The following is a 23,991-nucleotide window of genomic DNA, read 5'->3' as shown; positions in this document are numbered from 1 at the left end:
GATAGATGAAAAAACGATTATTATTTTTAGAGCTTTTTACGAACATTAAAAAAAATAGGCAATTTTGAAATTTCTTTTTTATAGTAGGGTTAAAATTTTTTTTTAAAATAAGATAATTTCCATTTTAGAATAGTTATGAGCGATATATAGGATCATGTTTGATCAAGAAATCATCAAGATTCCTAATCCTATTATTTTTTAATGGAATAGCCAGAAACATGATCTTAAATATGAAACGTTTGAGGAATATGTATAATATTTCAAATTAACAAACATAAATGGAAAGGATAAAAATCAGCGAATAAATATACATTAAAGAATAAACAGCAGTTTCACCAAAATAGGCTAGAGGTAGACAGCAAAACCTTCATTAAACCACTAGGGTGGTTACGTTAAGTTAACATGAAAGTCTTGGTGAAATTTTTATAGCTACATACAATTTGTTCCAAATTTATCATCTGCAAAATATAAAAATTTTTCTTAATATAATGTTTTTTCATAGATAAAGAAGTTTATCCAATTATTTATGTAAAAGAAGGTTTAAGATTGTCATCAATAATGGTATTGGCAAAACCCTTCAAAAAAAATTATTTGGAAAAAATGTAGAAGAAAAAAAACGAATTTAATTTTATTGTTAATTAACAAAAAAAAAATTCTTTAATTTTAAAAAAAGATACATCAATGTTTTATTTGCCTCTTATAATCGATAAAAAATTAATTTTGTATTTTATTTTATTTTATTTTAAAGTTATATTATATATTTTGAAAATAATTTATAGTATTATAACGATATCTTTCTTAATAAAATAATAATTTATTCCTTGATTTTATGATAGTCGGATAGTCTGCATATTATAAAAAATGTTACTGTAAATTAGTTTGCGCGTAATTTCTAATTGTAGCTAATAGAACAAATAAATAATTGAATTTGGTGAGAGCATTTCTTATGAAAACTAATATCAAAATAAAAAAAGAGGGGAATACATTAAAATAAAAATACTACCATTATTTCAATTGGAGATAGAACTTTATTATCAAGTGGAGGTTGATAATTAGCCGGCGTAACAAGCTTTGTAGGCTCAGCGTATCGGGAGGCTAAAAAAAATATAATTTAAGATCATTCCAGAATTTAAAAAAAATATTGCAAAACTTTCAATTCAAAATGTTTAAATAAGATGTTTTTAATTGGAAGCGTTAATTAAAATGAGATGTCAGGCCCAAGCATTTCTAAGGCTTATTGAAAATGGTAGCTCAGCGAATTGCTACTGATTTAGATTCAATTAATGATTTAAAGTATTTACATATACCTAAATGTCTGATTTGTGTTCCATTAATTGATTCACTTGCTTGAATACCCAAAAGTTGAATATATTCTGTTAATTATATTTTTTTTAAAAAGGAGGAGGGCGTTGTGTAATCTCTAAAATTATCATACCAATAAAAAACTTAAAATTGTTGCATTTCCAATATCGATTTTTGGTCCATAAACTAAATAAAAAGTTTTTTTTTCAAAAAATAAAATAGAAAATAAAATACAACCATCATTGATGTATCATTGGGGCCAATTATCAGGCGATTCATATATTTTTTCGAAAATAAAATTTTGGACGAAGTGAGAGATTTCACAAATTAAATTTTTTAAATTATTTTTCGCGATTTAAAAATTTAAAAAATAAAATTGGTATGCAATATGAAAAATGATAAAATTAAAAAAATGGGAATTATCTTTTACTTTAAAAAAAAATATTCACCATCGTTTCATTATGGGGGAAATATTTCTGCAGATTTTTTTTAAAACTCAAATAAACGTTGCAAAACCTCTGCAACTTGTGATATACTAAATTTTCATAAAAAAAACAAAAAAAATACATGTTTAATATTAAAAAAATATATATGCACCTTTATGTCACAGACTTTATACATTTTTTGTATGTTTAAAGCTATTATTATCAGGTTATAATTTATAACGAAATAATCTTAATTTAATCTTGAAACCCCTTTTAATATCCTTCCTAAAGCATTTTTTTTCTGAAAAATGATTCGATTCCGAGGATTTAAACCACGAGCTAAACCTTTACCCCCATCTCAATTGCCTACAAGTTATGAAAAGCCAAAAACAAAATCCCAATTCGAAACGGACATTGGTGAAGCTAGACAAGGCAGAACTGCCCATCAGCCCACTGTAATTTTTTTAAACAAATATTATTTGTATTATAATAGTGATAGATGTAATAAATAATGGGAACCCATTTCCTTGATAAATTTTACTAAATATACGTATATTCCTATATACCGTATAGAGATGAATTATAGTGATTATACTTTAGAGATTAACCTCATAAAGTGTGGTTTATTAATTGTTATTTTGACACGTGTTTAATATATTGATAGATTAATATAAATAAGTTTTTTAAAGCATTCTATATATCAATATTGACATCATCCTTTGTAATTTATATTCGATTAACATCTCAATCTTCATTCTTCACTAATTAGTTTTTTAATATGCACTAAGTAGAAATTTTAAGAGAAAATTGTCATTATATATTAGACGTTTGACAATCCTTCCCAAAATATTTTAGAATATAAAAAAAACTGGTAACAAAATAAACACGTGTTATATGTCTGAAACTATATCTAGTATGCTTTTTTGGGAGGAAAATTATTAGGCCTAGGATAATAATATTAAACTAATTATACCACGAAAGATTTTAAGTGAAAATTTATAATAGATTTTTTGCATTTTCATATATAACATTTATTTGACTTGTTAATTAATGCCAATTCGCGAATTATAATAAATATTGTAAAAAGCTATACTAATTATAAGAAATTAGGTTTTGGATGCTTGATAATGCTTTTTAATATCTGATATTGTCTTATACGGTACACAATCTAGTATTTACCTGTAGTAAACTTGCTTTATAACATGTTAAACCTTGTAATAATAATAGTATTTAATTAGTCAGTAGTAGTTGAAAATTTGTTGTGATGTTCAAAAAGTTTTGCAGGGATAATAATATAATCACTGTCAGGAGATTTTCTGTTATTTTGAAGGTTTAATAATCTGATTTATATATGCCTCTAAGATCAAATTTGTAGAAATTTGAAGGTCTTGTAGGTCTAAAATATGATTGAAACCGAATTGATTTGGTGTTGTATTTAAAGATTTTTATAGGGCCTACTTTTCAAATAATTTTCAAGGAATAATGTTAGATTCTCTTTTTAAATATTTTCAATTAACGCCTAGGATAAAAATTCACCCAGACCTCTGTAATTTTTTATTTGAATGGTTTTTTGAGAATCCTTTTTTCTCTTTTTTAATTTAATTTCCAAAACATCTTTTTGGTCAAATATCTTAATTTGGTATATATTTAGATCTTGAAGATCTTTTCATGATACGATACGTTGCCAACTTGGTTTAGTAGGGGAGACCGTGGTAAAGCGATTACAGGGTAAAAAAAATTAAAGATAACTTCTTAACCATCTTGATGCAAAGATGCATTTTTATATCTAATTTCATGTATCTTCATTTGAAATATCTTTCTGGTTTGATATATTTTGCAAACGTTTTTACCCAAAAATTATAAAAGTAACCTTTATTATAATTTGTTTTAAGCAAAATATATTAATTATAATGATTTAAAAATTTGCATACATGTTTCTTAAAGTTTAAGCTATAAAATAAAATTTAATGAAAGTTCAGTGCTTTGCTAAAAGTTACTCAACAACATCTGTATAATATATATTACCTTGGGGTGAAGTCGATTAAAATTGCAAAAGGTAATTTTTAAATATTATCGTCTACACCACATAAAAAAATATTTTTATGCAAAAAAAGAACAGTAGTAAATAGTTTGTATGTTATTTGGGATAAAATTTAAAAAAATACTCGCATAAGGGAAGAATAATTAAAATGTACGATGTTCTTAAAATGGGCACATTCACAATGGGCTATTTTTGACAAATTCTTTTATATTCCCTCATTCTACTAATTAGTTTAAACTTAAAAGTGATGAATAGATGTCAAAATTGCAATATTTGTTCAATATAACAATAATGTTGTGTTCAATTTTATTTTCACTTTATTTGGTGCTTATTCATTTTATTTTCACTTTATTTTGGTGCTTATTCATTTTAACCTGTGTATGGGGTAAAATAACGAAAACGGCAAACACTTCAAATAATTAATCATAGTTCCTAAATTACCTTTTTTATTTTGAAGATGCGAGATTTGATTACATATATATCTAGAATTGTTCTGTTTTATTTTATTTCAAAATTTTATGGGAAAAATTTAAAATACCAATCGGTTTACCGCGTGTTCCCCTATTAGAGTATAGCTTTTTTGGGTAAGATGGTTTATACAAATTAAAAAAAATATATGCTTGGTCTTCCTGTCCTAGATTTATATTTTAATGTCATAAATTTATGTTATAAGCTTATATAGAATGATAAACCTTGTCAATCTTAACTGAATTATTAAGCCATTTAGCATTAATAAGATTGTGGTCTAATCGCGTTTTAGATTGCCCCCACTCATGAACATCCAACAATGAGGAAAACTTTAGTAATATGGAATTGATGGTCTTTAAGTAGAAGAAAAATCTATGACCAAATTCGTTGGTTCTATAATAAAATATGGTATTGCATAGAGAGACAAATAATATGAATCTGTTATAAAATCCCCTAGGGTGATCACGATATGAAGAGTATAAATACATAGTAAACATTTTTAATATACTAGATTTGACTACTTTTAGATAATAATGAAACGACTCTTCTATTAGATAGATAAAATATTTGGAACTCTTATCTTTTTCATGACGGTTAAATATCCAGATTTTTACAAATAAGAGATGAGAAAAGATTATTTATGACTTAAATAATTATAATTATGAAATTTTTTTATAATTTTCTGTAGTAAACAGTATTTGATTAGATAAATAATAGATTTTGCATAATAATATATAATTGGGCCAGAGAAGACATCTGTAATTATTTAAAAAATAACATATGCTTTAGAAAGTAGAATTTTTAACAATAATTATTTTGAGAAGATTTTATATGTTCCATTGGGATAAAGAATCCACAGGGATTCGGAAACTCTCAATTTTATATTTATTGAGGAATTTTAAAGTAAAATGTATTTTAGCAGCATATGCAGAGTAACTACTTTATGAATTTCAGTATATTAGTGCTATTATATTTTAAAATTTGTATGAAAATATATATAAAAATGAATAGAAGTTAAATGGGGTGGTGGGGGAGGGTACTTCATATTTACTGGAATATATTTCCGGTCAAATCAGATTTTCTAAATTTAAAAATTATCTTCAGTAAATTATTAAAAATTGGTGGATTCCATATTTCAATATGTCATATATATATTATTTTGTAAATGAATAAAAAATAACATTTTTCAAAGAGATTCCTTCTTAAGCAGTGTACATTTTTGATTTGAAAGCTTTAGCTCTTAATGCTAATACCAATATTTTGTCGAAAAGGTTTGCAAATACCAGACTAATCAGAAGACCCCCCCCCCCCCCCAGAGTTTATTCTTCTCCATCATCATTCACATTGGATCTTATTTATTTATAAATACAATACACTTGCTCTTAGATTGTTCTTTTTCCCCTCAGTCATGTTCCATTTTTTAGAAACTTTAAATGAACTAATATATAATTAAATTTTTTTTATTTTTTGAAAAGTGCAAAATCAAAATTATTTAAAAAAATAATATAGTAAGCTAAGGTAATAATCGGGCAAAGCCCTCAGAATAGATATTGAAGGACCGCCCAATTGCGTTGTGTTGTTAAGCGGCTCGATTTCGCAGAATATTATTTTAGCCAATATTACGCAACTCGAAATTTTTTAATAGTTGTCTAAACCTTTCTACCCTCTATGAGCAAAATCTCCAGACCTGCTTAATATTTTTTAGTTAAAATATTGGGCTAACAGTTTTTAAAAATAGAGCCGTTTAACAACACTAATATCTCGGTAAACTCCTAGCTAGGTCTCCGATAGGACATTTAAATTGCTTCCAGCCATGCAACTTAGCAGCCCATAAAAAAAGTAAGTGTTTTTGAAATGCATTTTAAGGTACAATAAGATATCCATGTGATTTGTTTATTGGCAAAGCAGGCATTACAGACATTGTTATTATATTTATGGAAAAATCTTTGTCTATTGATCTATCTATAATAATAGTGGTCACAATCATATGACAAAAAATTATTTTTGCATATTTACATATAGGTATTGGCCATTGCATAGAATTGTTATTGCAGTGTGGTGCGCACTCATAGTCAATAAAAAATTTTTTTGCGCTTCTCTTATAAATTGCTTCTTCTTTTTTAAGTATTTAACCAGACAAGAATTAATATTTCCTCTAAAAGTATATAAGTTCTAAAAAAAATTGTTGTTCTTAATCAATGATAATGTTATATATTTTATTAAATGTTAGAATATTAATAAATAAACAACAATCTAAAAAATCATGAATCATTTTTCGTAAATTTTTTTTAGTCAAACATGAAAACTGGAAATTATTAAGATATACACTTAAAAAATACCATTAAAGGTAGGCATCGTAGTTACTTCAATAAAAAATACTTCTAGTTGCGAAATATATTAAAAACAATAAAATATAATCTTTCTAAGGTGCAAAGTTTTTATTCTCAAATAGGATAATTGTTTATTATTATTAATAAAATAAAATACAAAATGATCATGACAGGAAAGTAATCGCTAATAAGATTGACATAAAACCATTTATATATATATTTTTTAATATAATAAAATTTGATACCTTGACTTAATCTAAAATGAAACCTAATTACTCGAAGAAAAATAATATATTACCATATATTTTCTAAAAAAACATAAGTATTTTATTATGAATGATTTAAAATTTAATGCCATTTCTAAAACTGAATAGCTTAAAACCAATATAAAGCAATTATTTTCATCCAAATATTGTATTATATTTAAAAGTATTTAACACATCTTAGTTTTAACTTTATTCATCAATCTTAGATTTGAATCTAAATTTTTTAACTGGATATTTTACCCGCAAACTTTTAGTGTCATTATTTTTAATAGGATTTGTAATTGACCAAGAAAATTTAATAGCTGAACTATCATTTTGTGCTGATTTTTTTTTTCATTTGTAGAATCAATAAATATAAATATTAAAGTCGGATATATAATATAATTTACAGAGAATAATTAATTACCACACTGTCATCCATTGCTATATATCCAGTTTGTTTTAATTTTATGAAAATAAACTCTGACAGATAGACTAACTTTTGATAAATCTAAAAGATATTTAATAAATTTAATATAAAAAATATACTCCAAATTATTTCAGGAAATAAAGCGATTATTATATCAGTATATTTAAGGATGTGTCTTAGGTTATGATTCAGATACAATTTAAGCAATATCAAGATACAGATTCAGAATTTCTAAATATTTTTAAGAAGAGAACTGGGAATATAAATTACTAAGCAATTATTGGGAATAATTACTAGTCAACCTAATAATATAGATTTGTGTAAAAATTTTAAAACTATCCAAATTATTAAGTTTTTAAATTAAGAAGAAGAAAAAATGAAAATAGAGATTATTCTTTATTTACCAGGACAATAATAAATTCTTACCTCAACGAACCTAATTTTGCCTAAATTATAATCCAGCATTTATAGAGAATTTTAGTGTTATAAAGCACTATACAAAGATTATTATAAATATTGAGTAACAAAAATGTTCTCAGCAAAATTTTCTGAAATTTATGGAATAAGTATCAGAGTTGCGAAAGGATACTTTTCAAATTTATCTAGATGTAGATACATGGCCTAAAATAGTATCTAGATATATGGCCTACAAATGCATTTGATACAGGTAAAAATTTTCCAGGATACATTTAAGAGACAATTAAGAAACATATTTATTAAAATCATGTAAAGTGTGCATAATGTCAAAATAAAAAAATATAGTTAAACTCAAATGTGAAGTGAACTAAACATTTTTTTTTTCAGATTGATATTTTATTTTTGTAAATAATTAAAGGATTATAAATAATATTCTGAAGATAATATATCGGTTAAATTAAATCTTTAAGATTTAAAAACGGCCCAGTAAATCTATATTTAAAACTGTTAATAACCCAGATATGTTACATCTTTACGACATATATATATATCATGATTTTTCATTTTGATGTAAATTTTTTGCTCAAATTAGAGAAGTATTATTCCTAAGTATATGATTAAAATAGTTAGGAAAAATTATTTGGGTGCATAGATTTTATTCAAACCAAGAACTCTAAACAGCTAAAATCAATATCGAATAGATTAATTTATGTAGATTAAAATTTTTTTATAAAAAATCATTTTATTTAAATTAATAATCATTCCTATTGTGCATATTGGGAATTAATTTTAATATTTTCTATAAAGTAATTGTGAACTATAATATCTTATAAAAATATTGAATATTATCCCAAACCTAATAATGTTGGTTTTACATTTTGTCTCTTTTGCCAATCTTTACATGAGAATTTTGTAAGTAGTTATATTTAAACAAAAATAAATTTTTTTGAGGTTAGTTTCAAGAATTTAATGATGATTTGATAATTTATTTTGGATAACTAATTTCGAAGTTATGGCAATTTATAGGAAAATATTTTAATAAAAAAATAATATTTTTGAATTTCGATTTAGTCCTTGTTTTAAATGGTCAAAACTATTGACGGAGTAAAGACCAGATCATCTACTTTTAAATATTTTGCAAAAGCATAGTTAATCTTTAGTTTTTTATTATTATATTTCAATTTCAATTTCAAAAACCTCGCGGAATTCCAATTGAATCAATTATTCAGGAGAAAATTCTTGATTTGTATGGAAAAGAAATGAATAGTTTAGCCATAGTCAAATAACATTCACATAAAAAGACCAGAGATAATATTTAAATTATTATTAAATCTATTCGTATTCGTATTAAAGGGCATCTAAATGTGACATTATCTAGGGAAAAACGCAGTTTGCAAATCTTGTTAATTTGACTCAAAAAGTGAGAGAAACGACAAAAAATACTTTATCTATCTCTACCTGTGACAGAATGATTTATTTTGAAATATATAGTGATTTTCATACCGTAACACTAGTTTTTAGTTTAATAGGCCTCTATATTAACAGTTAACTAAAGGAATAAACGATACTATTCCACAAGGAAATATATAATTTGAACCTTACAGAATAATCAGTTTTATTTGGCGACCAGAATTTTGTATTAGAATTTGAAATTATTCTCAATAATGGGGTATGCAAGGTAAATAAAGCATTTCTTCTTGGTAAAATAAAAATTTTTGGGAAATATCTAAGCTCTGTTACCAGGGATTGTTCGAGCAACTTCTATAAGGCTTTAGTTTGTTATTAAGACGTTCCTAAATTTTGACTCTTAATATGTGTAACATATTATGCTCAATTATATGCATATTTAATATTATAATTAGACAATAAATAAAATATTTCATCCTGTCTTAATAAAGCGCTTAATATTGCATTTCACAAATAAAAACCAGCTTTATTTTAGGTTTTTGGTAGTACATAACAAAAATGGTTTAGTGTGTAATGAATTTGAGCATTCTTCAAATTGTTAAAAATTGATTTCATTTTATTTAACAAAGAGAGTTCAATCACCTTGCGAGACTGGGATCAAACCTTTCCGATTTTTATCAATTTATACTTTTTCTTCTGACCATTCTCTAGATTCATAATCTTAGGTCCTAGCTCCTCCACTGTAGTCCAACATAAAGGGATATATATAATTTATTTGAATAATGTTTATATAAATAAAATATATTAATAATTTTCATAAATATCAAAAACTTGTTTGGCATCTGCCAACTATTAAGGATTGTATACAAAAATAAATATGATTTCATGTCTAGAACATAAAATAAAAAAATTAGTTTCAATGGCATAGATAGCAGTGTGTAGGGAGGGGGGGGGGTGTTTGCAGGGAAAAGATGAATAGGCAAGATTTTGCGTTTTCATAATTTGATATCTAAACGAAAATTTGCTTTGATTTCTTTTAAATTGGGATAACTCTCTTTTAATTTGCTATTTTTATAAAATCCTTTCAGAAATATCTTTTTCTATCTAAAAATGTATGAAAGAATCTAAAATCGATGAATATATAGGCAAATTAAATTTTTTAATCAAATTACAGAAAATTTTTTGTTATATAAATTATATAAAAAAATTGAAAAACGGGGCACTCCCAGAAGTTGCTTAATTCTAAAAGTTTGATCTTTTCTTTTCCAAGTGTAAAATCATACTTAGTATTTGTATTATTTTACTAAACAATCGATCAACCTTAGCATTTGAAGGTAAATTTCTCCGAAACACTAATCTTATTTTGGATCCAATTTGACTACACTTCTTTTTATTCCACCACCAGTAAATTATAAAAATATTAAATCTAAGCCGGAATATCAAGGCTCATAATTAATACGATAAAAAATTATATTATTCTATATAATTTATTTTATAATTGCTTTAAATAATTAAAACTTATGTCAATTTAGTATTTTATACTTTCAGTAATTTTATTTTTAATTATGTATAGCAAAGCTAAATTTTACTTGTTTAATAAATTCTTGCCTCTTGTAAGGTTAATTAATTATATCATTTTCATAACTATAAACCGATTTCTACCTTATTAGGTCTTATCAAAAAATAACTAATCTTGATGTCATCGATACACTAGTTATGTATCAACTTGACCTAAAAATAATTCTATCAGGTTAATAATTATAAATATTAAAAATTATAGTTGTTTTAGATTAAACTATAAAAAGCAAACAAATAATTCAAATTAATGTGTTACACCACGGTTTCTAAAAAAGGCATTGTGATATAAAATATTTATAACTCTCAAACTCGTTCCTCGTTTTTATGAAATTTTATTTTATTAAAGAATATTAATATTATCAAAATTTTTTTAAATTCGAATCGTTTTTTTTAGAAAATTGAGATATAAAGGGCTAAAATTTGACAGATAACTCAAGATCATCAATTTTTTTTTCAAAAACTTGTTCAATAGGTTCTTATTATGTTGGACTATAGGACACTTTTCTTTTATCAAATGAATTTCCTAATCATAAATAATAATACAAAAGAGGTCATCAAACAAATTTAATTATTATATGGGTGCGTCCAAAGTTAAAAAATTAAAAAAAAAATTTTTTTTTTGCATTTTTTCTAAAGTCGGTTTCGTAAATTTCTATAATAATTTTGTAAAAAAAAGTTTTGACCTTGGACGCAAATTTTGCCATGAGAAAGAAATTAAAATGCATTAAGTTTGATTCCAGAATTCCCTAGGAAAAGTTGTAATATTTGTTTAGTTAAAAGAGCTCAAAAACGACTTTGAAATACGGAATTTATTTTTGAAAACAACAGTATTATCGAGTTTGAAACGAATTAGAGACTTATATAAAAATAGGCTAACCTTTGTATCTTTTGACAAACTAAGGAAAATTTATAAAGTATGCCCCTAATTTTTCAAAAAGATATTTAAGTTGGCGTTGAAAGATGACAAGATAAAAGAGGACTAGTATAACATATATTTTGTTATATTTATGTATTGACAATTCAATAAGGTGTTTAAATAGATCTCAAAAAATGCTGATTTGCATTAAAATTTATATTAAGAAAAGTTTGGAAAATCACGAGTGTCTGCTATATAGTCCAGCATAATGGGGACCCATCTAACCCGTTTTTTAAAAATAAATAATTGAGTGTCTTGAGTTTGTCGAATTTTAATATCTCTAATCCAATTTTCTAAAAAAAAACGATTCGATTTTAAATTTTAAAAGTTTGAGGATATAAGTTATATACATTTTCTGAATAAATTGCAAATTTTATAAAAAAAACAAAAGACATGTTTTAGAATGATAAAGTTTTTAAAACGAGACGTTTTTTGAGCACGCAAGTATATATATAAGCGTAATCACGATTTTGCTAGGGAGAGGTTTCCACCTAAATTTCATTTATTATAGACCTTTTACATTAGAAAGGAATTAGGTTTTACAATTTTTTTAAATTAAAATATATTATAAACATATGGTTTCATAAATTTTCTGTCATTATATTTAATAGTTGAATATTTGAAAGAATCATAAAAACGACCTTTTCAGGAGTATATCTAAATATTCATTAATTAAACAGACTAATAGAGAATCAATTAGTAAAATTTACACTATATTCTTTCGCATAAAAATGATTACTAATACGAGGCCTTATAGTAATTACCTAAAATTATAAATTTTTATTTTTTTTTATAAATTAGAGGAGACCGGGGATAATATAATGAACCCGGGGTTATAGCGAAACGTGACTTTATTTTCTAGAGTATTAAACTCTAAGGGACAATTTTTTTACCAAGACTATATAATTATATAAAGCATATGCGGCTATAATTTTTATTTCTATCGGACAGCTTGAAGAATTTTTATAATTCATTATATGATTCATACCTGCAATAGTAACTTTTTAAACCTTTAATATAAACCTTTACTATTTTTAAAAAATAAAGATTAATTTAAATTTTTACCACCCAAAAATCACCTTATATAAAAGAAAAAAATCCTATTTTAGAATATCAATTTACCCGAATAAAATGGATATTATAAATACTTCAAAATATGATCTTAATCAAAATGGTGACGTTGGGGTTTTATGAGATTAAATCGAACCTTTTTAGCCATTTTTAAAATTTTAACATTGGTAGAAATTACAAATCCAAAACCAAAAAATTTTCTCAAAATAATTGATGATGATTTTTTCCCAAAATAAATCATTAATCAATATTATGAGCATTACAAATCTTAGTTATACAACAGTTAAGAGATATATCTCAAGATTCAAGAGAGAAGAAAATTATTTTACCCAATACAAGACAGATTTTTAATATTGAAAAAGAGGCTTATGGGAAGGCGCGTAGGCAGCGGGGGGATCAATTGGACAACCCCCCACCACAAGCCAAAAAATGCAGATGCCGGATTATATTTTTCAAAAATATTATTGTTTATTAATTTCTATTTATTAATATTTATTCGTATCTCATATATATATTTAATTACATATATTTATCACATTCATCTACTAAATTATTTTATCAATTAATTTCGACTTCAAGTTTTCCTTGGCGTAATATTTACCTATTATTTTCAAATTTCTAGTGGCGTAATATTTATCTAAATTTCTAGTCAAATAATAATTATCTTTGAAACTCCTTGTCCAACAGGGAGAAAGAAATAAGCTTGTCCAACGAGATAGAGTCTCCGCCATCAAGCAGTAACAGCTTTTATTGAGTTAGAAAAGCCGATTATTAATACTAATTAATTTTCTCAGAAGCAAGAAAATTATTGGATTCTATACTTATTCCAAATTTCTTTTGTCATTAGAATGCATTATTTAATTATACTATTTTATGTAATACTTTTCAAAAACATGACATTGACTTGATTAAGAAGATGAGAATAGCGGAGAGCATTTTATTTTACTCAAGGAAATTAGAGCTAATGTTGATATTTTTGAGTAAAAAACAGAGCTATACGTATTTAATATTTGTCTCCCTCGACTTGTAGCAAGGCAAGCTCATCGTTAAAACATTAATATTGGATCAGTAGAAGAGTATATCTTAGATACAGATACATTTATAAACCAAATAAATGAATGGTTATTAATTCATCATGCAGCCCTTACCAATCTGCAGATATTACTTCCACAAAAGCCTTCCCAACTTTTTTTAGATGGTGATAGAAAAAAATAAATATTTGTTAGATTTTTATCATGAAGATATTAAAGCATCTTATGATACCTTATTAGCTGAATAACTATGATTAAAAGATTAACTATGGTTGATATAGTCCTAAAAAATGCCATGGATGCTTTGCATTATTTCAAACACATTTTAGATTATATTCTCAATGTATTAAAATGATTATATATATATATATATATCCCATTTGTAAACTAATGAGAAAACATTCTCTTTTTTAAGAAGAATAACAAAGCCCTGTAGAGGGACCATTATAAGTGGACGGTCCGGATTTTTTTTTTCAAAATTTTTTTCAGCCCTGACCGGGTTTTTTTTTAAAAAAAATTTTCCGGCCCGGTCCAAATTTTTTAAAATTAATTATATTTATTTTTGATTGTTATAGCTAATAATGGCGATTTCAAATATTTGGTTTTAAAATAAACAGCCCGGCCCGGATATTTTTTTAAAAAAAATTTGGTCCCGGCCCGGGTATATTTAAAAAAATTAAAATACGGTCCGGCTCGGGGGCCGGGTCTGCAAGTCTTTGAAAAACATACCTAAGAAGTATAACTTCTGAAAGTAGATTGAATGGTTTGAATCTTTTGAATATTCATAGGCATTTAACGCCGCAAGGATGAGATAATTGAAAAATTAGCTCAATCCCAACGAAGATTGGATTTTACATTGTAAATGTATAACATATAAAATACAATTATTCCTAAAAAACTTTTTGTGTATAATATAAAAATTTTAAAGGCTCAAAAAATTTAAATTTCTATTTTGGATCATTTAAGTGATTCATATGTAGTTATATTCATTTTATAATTTATAATTCACATTTATCTTGTAGTTTTTTAATGCCGTCAGTTATATCCATTTAATACATTTTAATTCACATTTATTTATATATATAATATTTTTATAATTCACATTAATTTAAAATTGTGTATTAGAAATAGTTATTAGTCTTAATAAATTTATGCTTAATATTTTAAAATAAAAATAATATTTCTTAAAAAATTTATTACCCCCCCCCCCCCCCCAGACCAAATTCCAGCGTATGCGCCTGCTTATGGGCTTTGTCCTAAAAAAGTAAATTTATCAATAAATGTTTATTATTCATAATTTATTTATATAAAGGCCAGAAAATTAGCTTATCAAACTTTCATGTAAATATATAATATAAAAGTATCACTATCATAGGCATAGCCAATATTTTCCTAAGGGGGGGGGATTTAATTTCTGGGGGCGAAGCCCTCAGAACCCATTTGGGGCGAACCGGGTTACCTTGGTCTGTTATTGTCATAACATATTTTTACATGATAGGAGGTTTATTTTAATAAAAAAAATGCCTGGAACAAATATGAAATATATTATTATTAGTTTATATAAAATATAATAAATTTCTTGTATATACGTTAATATAAAAGCATGGTAATAATTTATTCCAAACAAGTATATGAAATTTATTTATAAAAAGTAAGCAGACATATAGTTGATATTCCTCTATTATATAGAATTGGTTATAAAATACTAGGTAAAATTCCACTTTTACAGACATATTTGACAGTTAGACAATATATTACAGTTAATATTTTAACAAATTTTACTTATCAATGCTCTTGATAATAAATATAGCAACAATTGCATTCAATTATTTAACGCCATCTATTTATTTTAAATATAAAATGATATTAAAAATTAATCTTCATATTATTCATCCCACAATCTCTTTAAAAGATATTTTTTGATGTCTTTATCAATATTTTATAGTTTTCTGTAAAATATATAATACGCTATATTGATATAAATTATTTGATTGTCATATGATAATTATTAGATATACTGTAAATCTACGACATATAATACTCCACTGTTTGTATTGTGTTTTAATTTTTTATTTAATTTATGATTTAATTTTATCAATAGCTATAATTATATTTTACTTTTATTAAGATAAATAAATTAAAATTACTCACTTTATAAAAAATTATATTTGATATATTATATTATTTCGTAACTATATGTATCTATTATTATAATTATAATATATTTCATTTTTGTCTTAAGACTTATCTTTGGCTTATATTCCTTTTCTTTAAAAACACTTTTGGTTCACTTTTCTTATACATAAATGTTTTATTCCAAAAATGTATAAATTATGATGAATAGTTTTAGTTTAAAAAAATATCAACTTTACATCCTTTCTTTCAAATTATTGTTTAAGATATATGCTTACATTTTTGGGGGTCAGGAGTGTGAGGAGACTAAAGGTGATATTTTTTATTAGCTTAAAATGATATTCACAAAAAGTGATAAATTTTTGAAGAGGGGGGAAATTTACCCTTGCTCCACTTGGCTACGCCTATGCATATACATTGATCCTGTGGGGTAATGGTAAAATTTGGGACTTTACCTGTAACAATATTTTTAACACTTATCATAAAAATTACAATCCACAAATTCCGAGAGAAAGAAAAGCCTAAAATATTCCCACATTTCTGTTCATAACTTCATTAGTGGTATCAACTTCATATTCTATTGTAAATGGGCTAAATCTCTTATCAAAACTCATAAGTAAGAAGCTGAAATTCAACACAGCTTATTTTTATAATTTTTAATTTACTAAATGTTTTCTCGCAATTAACCTGAGTAAATGACAAAGTTAAAATGTATTCATATGCCAATAAATTAGAGTCACTTGTATGCATATTGCACCTTTTAAAAATTTCATACACGCATATTAAGCACTTGTTACACTTATTATCACACTCTGAGTTATTATCATATTGTAATATTCCGTCTTCTTCATATGACTCCTCACTTGTTCATACGATCATCTTCCGTTTCATTTATTCTGCTACCATATCTTTGAATATACTGGCAAATGGACATTATTCGTTACGTAATTTAACACGCAATATATATATCTTTCAAGATAGAAATCCTGAGATCATACTTCCCAACCTCATAGGATTTTCCATACATTTTAAGAGGAAATAAAAAATTATTCTATCTGCTGAATATCCTCAGCAATATAAGATTTGTAATCTAAATTTTAAATAGTTAAACATTTTAAAAGGGGGTATATCATTAAATTATTTTTCCTGGCATAATTCCCTTTTTTTTCTTTTTCTCTTTAGCTTTCACCTTTTCTGGTGGTAAGCTTTTTCAACATCTCTCTCCACTTTATGTTATTCATACAATCTCTTTTATCTAATTTATACTTCTTTATATTGGCTCTAACTTTAAGGCCCCATTGAAGTTTTGGCCTTCCTCTTTTACGTTTGCCCATCACTTCCAAACTCTCAACCTTATTTCCTATGTAGTTCATAGGCCTTCTCATTGTGTGCCCATAATACCCAATACCATAAACTTAGTCTTAATGAGCACTACCTTTAACTACTTAGTATTATTGTACTGCGCACTTTATCCTTTCTTGTTACTCCAGCAATCATCCTTAGCATTCATCTCCATAGTTTGTAGACTTCTCTCGTCTGATTCCTTGGTTGGCCATGTTTCCGAACTATATAGAATAGTTGGTTGTAATATGGAACTGTAAATTTTTCCTTTTAATTTGTCTGGGATTCTTTCGTCAATAGCATTCCAGATAAAGATCTCCACTTTAATCACTCTTGATTAATTTTAGTCTTTATCTCTTTTTCGATTGTGCCGTTTGTTTGTATAGTGGAGCCCAAATATTTGCAGCTTTCAATTGCCGATATCTGCCATTCATTTATATAAATACTCTCTGTTTCATCTCCTCCTATCACCATATATTCCGTCTTTTCTCTATTTACTTTTAGTCCGTGCTTTTCTAGGATATTTATCCAACTCACTAATCTTTCTTTCATTTCATCCTTGGATTCGGCAAGTATCACAATATCATCTGCAAATATCATATTCCACGGGACTGTTTGAGGTATAGACTGTGCTAATACATCTATTACTATAATGAAGAGAAGTGGGCTAAGAGCCCACCCTTGATAAACTCCTTCGGCTATTGTGAAGCCTGCTGAAGTACCTGTTGTGCTACGGACCATTGTTGTATGGCCCATATACATATCCTGTATTTTTCTTATATATTTTGTCCACCAGATAAGTTTTCTTGGGATTCTATCGAAGGCCATTTCTAGATCGAGAAAGACCATGTGTAGCTTTTTGATCTTTTCCCTGTATTTTTCACTCATTTGCTAATTGCGTGGATAGCATCAGTTGTTGATCTTCCAGGCATAAAGCCAAACTGAGTCTCTCCTATTTCGATTATGTACTTAATCTTTTTTCCATTATTTTTTCGTATAGTTTTAGATAGTGTGACATTAGTTTTCTTCCCATCTAATTTTGACAATTGTGTGGGTCCCCTTTATTTTTGAAGATAGGGACTAGATAGCTCTGCCTCCATTTTTGAGGAACCTCTTCATTTCCAGGTATTTTATTGTATATTGTGAGGAAATGTATTCCATCATCTCCTAGTGCTTTAAGACTTTCTATTGGAATATCATCTGGACCCCTAGCTTTGTTGTTTTTATATGCTTGAGGCATATGATTAACTCTTGTTCTATTATTGGTGGTATAAGGTTTTGACATGGGGAGTGTTCATTTAAATGTATTATGTGGGGATTAAGTTGAGAAGCTCCTGAAAATATTATTTCCATCTATTCATTATTTCTTTTTCCTTTATTATCAATTTACCATCTTTATTCTTGATTACTTTCGGAGCTCCGTTTATATCCCTAGAATTCTTTTCTCGCTGTTTGGCTAATCTGTATATTTTATTTTGCCCTTCTTTGATATGTAGTTCTTCATACATGTAATCTTATGCCATAGATTTGGCCCTAGCTACCGCCTTTGTAGCTATTCTCTTGGATTTTTTGTATCTTGTCTTGTCATCTGGGTTTTCGGATTTGTACCATATTTTATAAAGGGCTTTTTTCTCCTGTATAGTGGTTTGTACCACTTGATTCCACCACCATAGTTCTTTGTATGATTTGTTACCTCCCCTTGTCAAACCTAGTATCCATTTGGCAGTGTCTATTAATCTGGATGAAAGGTCTGTCCACATTTTTTCACTGACTTGTGAGGATGTTTGCATTGATTGCAAAGACATCTGTCATTGTTTTTAATTTATCCCATTTGAAGCATGGTTCCAGTTTTATCTTGTTTTGAGTGGATTTATTTGTGATGTGTAAATCCATGACTAGTAGCTTGTGTTGCGCGGCTATATCTTCTCCTGGGATGACTTTGCAGTCTATTACATCTTTTAATCTTCTGCGAGAGATTAGCATGTAATCTATCTGTGTTTTCCTTGTACCACTTTCATATGTTATTAAATGACTGTCTTTTTTCCTATAGTAGGTGTTGGTTACGGCAAGGTCGAAGGCTTGCGCAAATAGAGCACACTCCGTACCCAAAACCAGATGTCTTTTGTAGCTATCTCTTGCTTTTCCCACATGTGCATTTAAGTCACCACCTATTATGACTTGGTCATCCTTAGGGATTTCCATTACAGCTTCCTCAAGGATAGTTCTAAAGTCATCTTTCTCTTCTTCCTTGCAACCCGTTTGAGGAGCATATACTGAAAGGATGTGTAGTATTGATAGAACAATACAGAGTTTTATCTTCATTAGTCTATCAGAGATCCTGTTGACTTCTACTACTGAGGAGATTAGTTGACTGAGTATGATGCCGACACCGTTCCTATTGCTAAGAATTCCATTATAGTACAATTTATACCCATCTCCAATCATTAAAGTCTTCTGACCTTTCCATTTCGTCTCTTGTATGCACGCTATGTCAACTTTTCTCTTGTTCAACATTTATACCAATTCTATCGTTTTACCTTTAAGAGTCCCAATCTTCAAACTTGCTAATCGTCTTCTTTGCTTTGACCTTTATTTTACTTTTCACAGGATGGAGGTCTACACCCTGCGCGTCGCTTGGAGGGAACGCCCTAACGTTCATATTCATATTTTCATTTGTTTCCTTCAATTTGTTTATTAGACAAGTATCCTTAGCACCCGGCTGCCCCTGTCGGTGACCGGGGTGTCATCTCTAAGCTTCGAAATTTATTTTACCATGTGTTTTTACACATCAGACATCGAAGAAAAACCTAAAAATTTTTATGCTCCATACCAGGATTGAACCTGCGTCCTTCTGTTTCCAAGCATACATCATAACCCGTTAGGCCTACCCGGCGATTGGCATATTTTCTTAAATTTAAAATAGGAAATTAAAAAATTTTCTATCTGCTGAATATCCTCAGATGTCTAGGATGCAAATATTGCACATTCAAAATAAATTCTCAATTCGAAGAGAGCCGTTCCAACAAGCTGTTTATTATTTGATCAATTAGGATGAAATGCTCCGAACCTATAAAGATCAATCGATTCTTGAGGACGTTTATCTTGGCATTTGTCACTATATATTCTCTTCGCTCGTCCTATTCGATTTTTTGGCAGAGCATTATGTACCCTGATACTCTTCGAAAGCTTTAAATATTAAAGTGTTTCATTTGAATTAGAAGCCATTTTATTGTTTTATTTTGAATCGATGTAATAATCGATGATACAGAAGACTTAGCATTTTAAGCTGACAAAGTACCTAATTTTTTGGTTTGAAGATATGGCATCAGCCAATTATTTCAAAAATTTCCAAATATATTATAGCTGTACTTAGAATCTTAAATTTAATAAATTATCAAGTTTTTGTATCAAATGATTTATTATCTATTATAAATTGAAGTGCATGTATCGTTATTGGGAGCAAGCTCTCTTACCATATATCCTCTAAGGGCTTTTTCACGTGTACTTTATCTAACCTATTTTTGCAGCTTTCTCAACTTATTTTGGCCAGATGAATTATTCTTTTCGCCCAAGCATCCATCCTTTAATCTGATTTACCGACCTGGATTTTATTTGATTTCAATGAATTAAGAACAAGAAATGTTGGCTATATTATTTCTACAATAAATCAATGTATAAAAATGTAATATAATGAATTAATCAAAACTTAGCTTTCACTCTACTCAAACGGAAGCGTTTTTACTTCATTTGAAAAAAAACAAAGAAAAAAAAACAAGGTAATGATGTATAGCGTCAAGCGACATTATTGGTATTTTATGCATAATTATTATAAACGACATGACAATTGTCAAGGAATGTGATATCATTAAAAATAAATAAATGATAAGAGAAAATAATGTGAACATAATAATATATTTTTTTTCTAATCGGCCTTTTTTTGATATTTTCCTCTGATCGGTCTCAAAAATCGACATTTCTCGCGGCCTCGTGGGCAAAATGCCCACCTGGTCTTATGCCAGTCCGCCCCTGAATTTATATATAAATATAATCTCTATAATATTGAAACCCTACTTTTTAATCTAAGATTCATTAATATTTTGCTAAGTAGAATAGTAATATATCACTCAGTATTGTGATTTTAATCTTGACATTTATCATATGTTCTTCAATAAAATTCTAATTTAATTTTAATGAATATAAAATTATTATGCCATTATTATATGAAAATATTATTATTATAGGTTTAACAACTGTTCAGAAGCCTGCTAAAGTTTTAGCCATGAAACCAACAATAAGTTGGAGTTATCATATCAGATGAGAAGGGAACCCTTATGACTTTAGAAATTGCAGTTAATGCACTGGGAAACTTGCACCAATGTTTATATATCCTAGGAAAAAATATTATAATCACTTTTTAAGAGATGGACCATTTGGTGCTATTGGTGTATCAAATGGTTCAGGCTGGATGTTAGAGGATGACTTTTTTATTTTCTTAAATCATTTTGCCACACATGAGAAACCCAAAAGATAGAAAGGTCCTTTTATTTGGAAGAAGGATAACAATATTAACTCTCCCACTATAAACTACAACCTTTGAATAAAACAGTGTTTGGCCCATTAAAGAGATATTATAACTCTTCAGTTGATTCATGGATGAAGAACTAATTATGGTAAACATTTTACAATCTATGATATACCAGGTATAGGCAAGGATATTTTACCTAAAGCATGTGCTCCAGCTACAGTTTAAAATGGTTTTAAATCATGTGCAATTTGGTCATTTAATCTAATTTTTAATGATGAAAGTTATAATACACTAATGATAATTTAGCAATGTTAATTTTGAGAATAATGATAGTAATGATATGTCATTGAGAATTAGACATGAGTCTGAAGTCAACTTCTTATTCAAATGAGCCAACAACATCTAAAAATTTTGACTCAGAATCAATTTTTCCATGCCCAATTATTTATAGAAAGAAACAAAAATAAACAATATTCTTCTATTTTTCTTCGCCATATAAAAAAAAGCCATGGAGAGAGCAAATAAAAGAAAAAAATCAAAAAATGTTATTAATAAGAAAAACAATTGTTTAGTGTGCAAAAAAATATTACAAGTAACAATCTAGACCGGTTTCAATGTCGTAAATGTAGTTATTGGCCACATGGAAGCTGTTTCAATTTTAAGTCTTTTTTTATTTGCAAAGATTGTGAATAATGTTTCCATTTTTTTTGTTTTAAATGATTTTAATCATTAAATATGTTCTAATAAAAATATATATAACTTATATGTGGAAAATTAAACAGAGCTTATAATAGTCCCGAGCAAAGGCTCGTTCGTCCTCGGGTAGGGTTCACTCGTTCCCAAAAAAAAATTCCAGAAAAACTAAGATTTTGAAAAAAGTATTAGATATGTATTTTTGAAATTAAACCTACCATAAAACTAATAGAGCTGAACAAAATGAGATAATTTTTGTTAAAAATGAAAAAGCACTTTTAATTTTATTAAGGTTTGCTTTTTGGCGTTCGCCATAACCCCGGTCTTCCTATCATTATTAATGACATATTATCAAGTTTTTAAAAAAGTGAGGTGGAAGATGTAAAGAGGGCGACTTTTATTGTATAAATGATATTTCCTCAAATTTATCAGCGGGAAAGTTCCCTGACCCTGGCTACATATATATATGTTCATATAACTAATAAAATAAAGATTGTCATGCTGATGGAACCTAACAGGGTTGACACGGTGTATGGTTATCAAATTGATAGCATGTATCTTAAATTATTTTAAAATCTTTTCATCTTAAAATATTAATTAATGTATAGTAATTTAAAAATCACTTAAATTAATGATTTAAATCTATTAGGGATTGATTTGTCAACTTAATTTAAGGCATAATCAGTGCTGTGTTACTTAAATAGGCGAATAAGACACGTTTCCTCTAAATTATATATAGGGACATGTAAAAATAGGCAACATTTTTGTAATTTAAGCAGAGGAAGAGAGCGAACTGGCCCTCATAACTTATTGAACCATTAACACCTTTTTACTATAATCCCTAAAAGAGAATCGAAACTTTTATAAATTTTCTTGAACTAATTTAATTAAAACCATTATCTTTAAAAATTTTAATTGATTTAAGATTATTTTTTGGAAATGTATATATATTTTATTATTACTTGGAGTTATTATATTAGACTTTGAACAAGCAAAATGTTGACCTAAATGAACTATGTATTAATTTTAAAATCGTAAAAGATCCGTAACCTTTATAATATTTTGCTCTTTAACTGTAATGTTCTTTTCCAGCTAGATATATTATGGTTATTATAATTATAATCCCAAATTTTAAGGCCAAAAAATTGGAAAAAATTGAGGTGTTACATTTTATATGAATAATGATATTCACAGTCGTTTAATGAATATTATTTGTTATTTTGTAAATTATTTATAAATTATTATTAATACAAAAAGATTATTGTTATTTAATGAGAGCGGTGGATCAGAGAGTTTAGTGATATGAATTATTTCTAGTGAGGCGCAGCTTCCTATTTTAATTTTCGATTTTAAATATAAAATATGAAATTCAAAACATTAAATATTATAAATGTGATTTTTGTTTCTTGATATTTTATAAGAATATTTTGAACCAAACTTCGATTCTCTGCTTAAATTTAGTTTTCCATGAACAAAAAGTATACGCTTCAATTTGAATATAAATATCTAACTGGAATTTGCTATTAATAGATATTTTTTAATTATAAAAATATGACTTTTCTAAAAATATATATTATATTTAAATAATCTTCATTATTCTTAATATATCTTGTCAAGTCATAAACCTTATACAAAGCT

At 26.9% G+C, this 23,991-nt stretch overlaps 1 protein-coding gene across 1 annotated transcript in view; it reads left to right on the top strand.

Moving 5' to 3' along the window:
• The first annotated feature begins 2,014 nt into the window (after positions 1–2,014).
• LOC135924652 (voltage-dependent calcium channel type A subunit alpha-1-like) overlaps positions 2,015–23,991 on the top strand; it is a 161,334-nt gene continuing 139,357 nt past the window's right edge. Inside the window, exon 1 of the mRNA XM_065459745.1 lies at positions 2,015–2,182. Within this exon, the coding sequence (XP_065315817.1) occupies positions 2,036–2,182 (147 nt within the window). The 5' untranslated portion in view covers positions 2,015–2,035. The remainder of the gene's footprint in view (positions 2,183–23,991) is intronic.

The sequence above is a fragment of the Gordionus sp. m RMFG-2023 genome, chromosome 1 (genome assembly GCF_954871325.1).
Source record: "Gordionus sp. m RMFG-2023 chromosome 1, tfGorSpeb1-WG-v2, whole genome shotgun sequence".
Lineage (NCBI taxonomy): Eukaryota > Metazoa > Nematomorpha > Gordioida > Chordodea > Parachordodidae > Gordionus > Gordionus sp. m RMFG-2023.
The sequence above is the reverse complement of the archived record's forward strand: the minus strand, read 5'-3'. Positions and strand labels throughout refer to the sequence as shown.